Raw genomic sequence first — 7,891 nt, forward strand, 5'->3', positions numbered from 1 at the left:
TCTTTCATGTTCCTCCAAGTTCGTTTATCTTTATTTAATTGTGTTCATTTATGTCCGTGAACTGTTCGTTTAGATTTTATATGAACGATCATAAAAAAACACGAACATGTTCATTTTTTAATGAACGAAACATTAATTTGTTGGATTAAGTGTTCGTGATCGTATTCATTTAACGTTAAACGAACCAACATTGGCACGCCTTTGTTCATGTCCGTTCGGTTTGTTTACAAGCCTATATATAATTATAAGATAATTATTTGTGAAAGAAATTGAAAATTGAGTGGAATGAGAAATTTTGCAACCCATGAACTACAAACATAAAAATCAATTTCAGATTATAAAGTAACATGATCAACCCGATTAACCCGTAACTAGAACCCGACTAACCAGAACCTTTCGGGTTAGATATTTTTTTAAGGAAAACCCGATTAATCTGACCTGATTAACCCAAAACCCGATCGGGTTAACCCGAAGAACACCCCTAGACTCATGAATACACTATCTTTTTTTTAAAAAAAAAACAGGAAACCAAAACTCGATGAGAAACGGGCTTTAAACCCTTGATAAACCTCTGGCGACCCAAAACCAGAAATTCGTACGTTTGTCGAGAGATGTCGTCGTCTGTCTTATATTCTCAGCCGTTGTTCATCCGTCCTGCAAATTCTACGATTCATGTATGTCATCTATTCCTAAAATTAGGGTTTAGGGTGTCTCTAATTTGTGCATTTCTGTTCAATTTTGAAGGAATTGAGTCGAAAGCAACGAGGGGTGGTGTTATGGAGAAGAAGAAACCAGAGTTTGACCAAGAAATTGATGGTGAAAGCAGGAGCGAAACGGGTTTCTTTCGATAAAGAATGCAGGCGAAGTTTAGTTGCTGGGATTGATAAACTTGCTGATGCTGTGTCTGTCACTTTAGGTCCCAAAGGTATATGTTTATTATTGTCACCACCTAGAGCGGAAGCACAACCGGATAAAAAGATAAATTTTATTAAACACGTAACCTTTAGTAGAGGTGCCATTTTATAGTTTAGCTGGTTTGTAAAGTTTTCAAAGTTACAAATTCATTAGAAATTAAAACCATAAAGAGACGGGTAAATTGCACGTTTTATGTTAAAAGCCAGAATTACTAATTGGGGGAAATCTAGCTTTTCTGTTGACTGGTCTATAAAAAAGTCTGTTCATTCTTGGATCATATTATTCTGTTGTTTAATTATCTCTTATGGTGTTTTTGTACAGGCCGTAATGTTGTTCTTTCTGAATCTGGATCACTTAAAGTTATTAACGATGGTGTCACGATTGCTAAAGCTATAGAGCTCTCTGATTCAGTAGAAAATGCAGGGGCAGTGTTGATCCAAGAGGTAATAATAATAATAATAATATTAAACCTATCCGGACCATAAACTGTTAGGTTAACACATTAATTGTATTTACAGGTTGCAACAAAGACAAATGATTTAGCTGGTGACGGGACTACCACTGCAATTGTTCTTTCGAGAGAAATGATCAAAGCTGGATTACTGGCGGTGTCGTTTGGGGCGAATCCCATTTCTTTAAAGAAGGGAATGGAGAGGACTGTAAAAGAATTGATTGAAGTTTTGAAGAAGAAAGCGATTCCTGTCACTAAAACGGATGACATTAAAGGTAAACTCTTTGTCGTATTTTAAAGTTTTCTGCTAGTGTTGGTAATTTGGGGGTGGGGGTAAGCCTGTAGACAAACTGAACATTCAATGAACTGTTTGGCGGGAATTTGTTTATGTTCGCTTGTTTAATATGCGAATTAACATGAAGAAACATTTTTGTTCATTCAGTTAAACGAATGAACATGAAAACATATTGTTCATCTGTGAATGTGGACGTTCGTTTACATTTGTCCGTTTACGGGTCAAAATCCCACCCATTTATTTGTCCATATTTTTAAAAGTTTTGTGAATAGCTAAGGTGCAAAAAATGATTTCAAAAACCAGTAGAATTTTAGCATTTGAATGCAGGCTAATAGATTTTTGACCTAGTTTTACCAATTTATCCTGCTTCAAGTGTCAGTTTACTTTATTTTATTTATATTTCCAATGAAATACAACCGAAATTGACTTTTTCAAGCACGTCAAAATTGCAGCCATTGCTTCCATATCTGCTGGAAATGATGAGTTCGTTGGAAACTTAATTGCTGAAACGATAGACAAAATCGGACACGATGGAATAATATCCATTGAATCTTCATCATCAAGTGAAACTTCTGTTATTGTTGAAGAAGGAATGAAGGCAAGTGATTCGATTAGTGTTAAAAAATAAATAAATATCAAATCAGAATAAAAATTATAGTAACTTTCACGTATGCTCTTTTTATTTTTCATTTTCATATTTTAATGTCTATTCAGGAATACTTTCCTACAGATTGACAAAGGATACATGTCGCCTCATTTTGTCACGAACGATAATAATTTGCGTGTGGAGTTTGAAAATGCTAAAGTTTTGATAACCGATCAAAAGATATCGAGCGTTAAAGAAATTGTTCCTTTGTTAGAGAAGTGTACTCAATTAAGTGTCCCGTTGCTCATATTTGCTGAAGATATTTCGATATCCGTGTTGGAAACACTAATTGTTAATAAAAATCAAGGTACACTTAAGGTTGTGGTTGTTAAATGCCCTGGTGTCGGGGACCGCAAGAAGTCGCTACTCCAAGATATTGCACTCATGACGGGTAATTAATTATTTACTGTTTTCTAGCTCAATGCAGAAGTTTTGGCTAATCATATGTAAATGGGCTTCGCTCGTTTAACTTATGAGAGCTTGGCTCTAGGCTTGCAAACAAACCGAACGTTTAGTGAATCGTTCGGCTAGAAGTTTGTTTATTTCGTCATTTTGTTAAACGAACGAACATGAGCACGTTGTGTTCATTCATTTGGTTAATTTATATACATTTATTTTTATGTTGTATATATTTTGATTATAATTTTATATATAACATGACATATATATTATTTAGCTACATTATATCAGAATTTTATACATAACAATTACTATATCAGTATACATTTCTTATATTAATAAATATTTTATTAATAAGTCCCATTTAGGTAAGCATTATGCAAGCCAATTTGAGCTTGATAAGTGAAGACCTGACTCGTTTTAAGCTCTATTTCAAAAACTTGAGCTCGGCTTGTGAGCAGTATTTCAAGCTCGAACTCACCTTGTTTATTATTTATTCTTTTTCTATTATATACATTTTTTTAATTTCTATATATATTTTAATTATAATTTTTATGTATAACATACTATATATTATTTAGCTTTTTTTCATAATTTTATTATTAATAATTATTATTATGTAAATATACATTTAATATATTAAATAAAATTTATTATAAACAATAGGCTCGTTTAGGCTCTCGAGCCAGCTCAAGCTCGATAATTGAAGCTCTTGCTCGTGATTGTTTCTTAATTCTTAAACAATCTTATTCTAAGGTTCCAGCTTGTTTAAGCTCGGCTCTATTCGAAAACCCTTTTTAGGAGCCGGGTTGAGTTACATGGAAAAACAAATAATATTTTTATGCATGTCAAAATGGGTCGGGGTTGAGTCTGACCAAAAACTCTTTTTGTGATACATATACATCATACCCAATTACCCAATATGAATATAGAAGCTATATTTTTGTAATAATAATCCAACTTTTAAAATAAAATTATTTAGGAGGTGATTTTCTGTCGGGTGATTTGGGTCTGTCTCTTGAAAGTGCAACCTCTGATCAACTTGGGATGGCACGTAAGATAACCATAACAAGTGATTCTACAACAATCGTTGCTGACTCATCAATGAAAGCTGAAATTCAAGCAAGAATATCACAAATAAAGAAGGATCTTTCAGAATCAGATAATTCGTATCTTTCAAGAAAACTTAGTGAACGAATCGCAAAACTCTCTGGTGGTGTTGCTATTATCAAGGTCAGTTTGTTACTGTTTTAATATTATTTTTGTAATCACAGTTAACAAGTGTATGGTTTATAAAAAGGAAAATTAAGTGTTTGCGGATCAGTCCTGTGTGTTTCAACCCGTTAATAAAATGACCTGTTTTAACTGAGTTGGGTGTGCATGGGTTGGTTGCCAGTTTTGGGCTCAAACCGAACCAAAAACTGAAAATACGTTTTTTGAGTGTTTAAAAAGATGTTTGGTTTTGGTTTATTCAGTTTTACTATTCGGATCTGAAATTTTTGGTCCGAGTTGTTTTTCCCAAAATAATAAATTCGGGGTTAAATTTTGTTTGTTAATCAATATGATTAATTGACTATTATAAATTTGGGTCTAAAATATTTGGGTTACATTATTTATTAAATCCTTATAAATCACTCAACCTTCAAAATAAAGAAATGAAAATTCATAATTCAGTTCAGATTTTGTGATTTTAATCATATGCGATACCGTAACTGGCTAACTGCATCGAATATCCGGTTTTTACAAAAACATAAAATAAACCGTCGGTTTTTTGTTTGGGTTCGGTTAATTCGATTATGGATCGGTTTTTGTAAAGGTTGTAATTTTTGTAATTATTTTTGGCTATAGGTAGGAGCACATACTGAGACGGAATTAGAAGACAGAAAGCTACGAATTGAGGATGCAAAAAATGCCACGTATGCAGCTATGGATGAAGGTATTGTGCCAGGTGGCGGGGCCACCTATATTCATCTTTTGGAGGAGATTCCCGCCATCAAAAAGTGTTTGGGAGATTCCGATGAGGAAAGTGGGGCCGACATCATAGCATCGGTATGTTCTTTCTTAAAACTAATTTTTTAAAAATATCTGCTAGTTTTTTAAAGGGAGTGTTCGTGTATACCTTATAAACTTGTAATGTCATATATATGCCCTTAAAAAGTAGTTCAAGTAATAAGTATTGAATTTACCTGTTTCACTAAAAACAATTCAAGAAATGACCGTTTCGATGATATATTGAAAAGGGTAAAATTGTCATTAATTAAAAAACATTAGAAAGGTATATATGATGTTTTGATTTTGATTTGGGTATACTTGATATTTAGGTAGTTTGTAAGGATATATATGAAATTCTCTGTTTTAAAATCTCTGATAATTCCGTAAAATATCAAATAATTTTGTAAACCTTGTGAATTATCATATATACCCAACTCAAACTTAAATTATCAAATATGCCCTTAAAAGCTAGTTGTATATACTTATTTCATTCAAACCAATTTAAAAAAATGACTGTTTTGATGATATATTGTAAAAGGGTAAAATTGGTATCAGCTAAAAACTTATTAAAAAGGGTATATGATATTTTGATTTTGATTTGGGTATATATGATACGTAGAAAGTTTGTAAGCCTAGTAAACAAACTGAATGAATACGAAAAGAAGCTCTTTCGTTTAACTTTAACCAACATGAACACTTAAACAAACAGGGTTTTCTTGTTCGTGTTTATTCATTAAGAAAATGAACATGTTTCTGTTCGTTTTATGTGTGTTCGCTAACAGTATAAACGAACGGTTCACAACCGTAAACAAACGAATCTAACTGAATATAGATGAACAAACATAACTCAGCTAAAACTAATTAAAAGTAACATGAACATTTCCCAGCGTAAAAATATATTAAAAGTATACTAAGCTGTAATGGGCCAAAAAATTAAATGAATATATTAACGAACTCAAACAAACGGAGATAAATGAACGAATGTTCACGAGCATAAATGAATGTATGAATGCGTTCATGTTCATTTAACTAAATGAACAAATTTTTTGTTCCATGTTCGGTAGCTAGGCCTACGAACTAACATAAACGTGTTTAATTTAACAAATGAACGAACTTCTCGGTTCACTGAATGTTCGATTCATTCACAAGCCTATTTGTAAGGGTATATACGGACTTCTCCCTTTTTAAAATATTTGATAATTTTGTAAAACTGTGGAATATGGATCACAGGCATTGCAGGCGCCTGCAAGATTGATAGCGGTTAATGCAGGGGTCGATGGCGAGGTGGTTGTTGAAAAGATGAAAACACTAAATTGGGAATTCGGTTATAATGCAATGAATAATAAATACGAGGATCTTATAATGGCGGGAATAATCGATCCATGTAGGGTTTCAAGGTGTGTCCTTCAAAATGCTGTATCGATTACCGGGATAATATTGACCACGCAAGCTATATTGGTGGAGAAAGTTAAACAGCCCAAACCGCCTGTACCTCTTCTTCCTGGAATACATCCTTGATGTAGAATGTAGGTGATGTTGACTGTGTTTGACTTTATGGTGTGAAAAGGTCAACTGCATATAAAAAAGTCAACTGTCTGTGATGTGAGCTTTTGGTGCCGTATGTCGGTTTACGAGAAAAGCGATTGATTTGGGTGGTGGGTGTATGAAGTTGGTGGCGGAACTTGGACGCTTTCAGGCAACAAGGGTGCGTATTTTGGGCTAAAATCGAGTTGTAATGACATTTACAATTAGAATTTAATAAACTCTTTTACAATATGGCAAAATGTTTATAACCCGTTGGCTCATTCAAATAAGTTAGTTAAACTCGCCTTGTTTGGTTTTGATAATATTTAGTTAATGTTTTTGACACGAATAAATTTACTTTGTTTGAGCTTATTAGTTATTAATCCAACCTGCTAATTAAGACTTCTCTTTTCTTTTTTTTTTTGAAACTCCTTAAACGTTGTTAAAATAAAAAAGTAAACCAAGATATACATTAATACAATATATATATAGTAAGCGAACATGCGGAGGTCGAGAAGCATAAGGCACTCCTGTTGCAAATTTGCAATAATGGATACAATTTGTATGATGATTTCGGCAAGTGGGTCAATCCGTGAATATGTTATCTCAACCCTAAGGTGACCCATTGAAGAATCACGAATCTACTCTCCTTGATGGGTTCTAGATCCAATGAGTCCACAGGGTAGGATATAGATAACAACCAGTACGATACAAGTCTAATTTCTTGAAATCCAGTGACCGGAACCTGCAAAAAAGACACCGTGAGCTCGTTACGGGAAGGACAAGAGGGGGGTCTTCCTGTAACCACCCTCTGGCGTGAGAATAAGTACAATCCTGACGAAGATAAGTACTTAAGTATATAGTGAGAGTACAGTGGGAGTGAATGAATACCTCATGAAGATTGAGAGGGTATTTATAGCCAAAGGATGTGGGAAGTTGATTGGGCCAGCTGTCCCTTTCAGAAGATGCTCTCGTAACCACCTGGACACGTGTCCTCACATGACAGGTTCGGTTATATGTTGCATGTGCATGTATAACAACCTGGAAACGCGTCCTTATGAGATAGGATGATAAATAACCCTGGCCATGTGCACGGTTATAACGGCCTTGCCATGTGTCCTTCATTAACTGGCCGAGAGATCACGTATTGCCCAAGAAAGCATCTTGGTAAATTTTCTACAAAGTAATTAGTTGATGACAGTTGTCCTGGGCATTACCTCATGGTCATTTACGCGGACGAGTACGCCGTCTTGCGGATGACTTCTGAGGGTGCCAGGATGTTTCCGCATACGTCTTGTGGGTGTTTCTTCCTTAGACGGTTAAGCGGGTGATCCGTATGTCCCGCGGGTGACTTGTGAGGAGTTCTTATCTGACCCGCGGGTGGTACTTAAGGGTATTTGGGTCTTTTTGGTACCCTACCTCTATAAGTCCCCCCAGTCCGGTGTTTCTTCCGCGTGAAGTATTTTATGCGGGTGAAATTTTGGACTTAAGGATACTTTTTTGGGGATTTTTCTGAATTTTACAAGTTGTGCTGAAGATATTTTGTAATGGATAACCATTTCGATAGTACGATGTGACAGCTTGCAGGCGCGTGTGTCAGGGGATGTGACGTTTATGCCGGCTGTCACTGTACCCGACTGTTCACCTTTTTGCTTTTTCGAATTTCCCG

General features: G+C 34.8%; 1 protein-coding gene across 1 annotated transcript; it reads left to right on the forward strand.

The window, feature by feature from the left end:
• Nucleotides 1-552: 552 nt before the first annotated feature.
• On the forward strand, nt 553-6,560 carry LOC143542090 (chaperonin 60 subunit alpha 2, chloroplastic-like). Its single transcript, XM_077034754.1, has 9 exons — nt 553-674; nt 745-925; nt 1,237-1,358; nt 1,434-1,641; nt 2,114-2,259; nt 2,392-2,698; nt 3,689-3,939; nt 4,555-4,755; nt 5,929-6,560. The coding sequence occupies exons 1-9, from the start codon at nt 612-614 to the stop codon at nt 6,214-6,216; spliced, it is 1,767 nt and encodes a 588-aa protein (XP_076890869.1). The 5' UTR covers nt 553-611; the 3' UTR covers nt 6,217-6,560.
• The last annotated feature ends 1,331 nt before the right edge of the window (nt 6,561-7,891 follow it).

Source organism: Bidens hawaiensis, unplaced genomic scaffold, assembly GCF_021521415.1.
Source record: "Bidens hawaiensis isolate Kalapana, Puna unplaced genomic scaffold, B.hawaiensis_p1.1 tig00012747_1, whole genome shotgun sequence".
Taxonomy (NCBI): Eukaryota; Viridiplantae; Streptophyta; class Magnoliopsida; order Asterales; family Asteraceae; genus Bidens; species Bidens hawaiensis.

Bases quoted from the DNA above. Each gene is read 5' to 3' on its own strand.
- LOC143542090 (XM_077034754.1), top strand. From the start codon at position 612: ATGTCGTCGTCTGTCTTATATTCTCAGCCGTTGTTCATCCGTCCTGCA. The intron at 1,642-2,113 runs GTAAACTCTTTG...TCAAAATTGCAG, and splicing joins TAAAACGGATGACATTAAAG to CCATTGCTTCCATATCTGCT. The intron at 2,260-2,391 runs GCAAGTGATTCG...ACTTTCCTACAG, and splicing joins TTGTTGAAGAAGGAATGAAG to ATTGACAAAGGATACATGTC.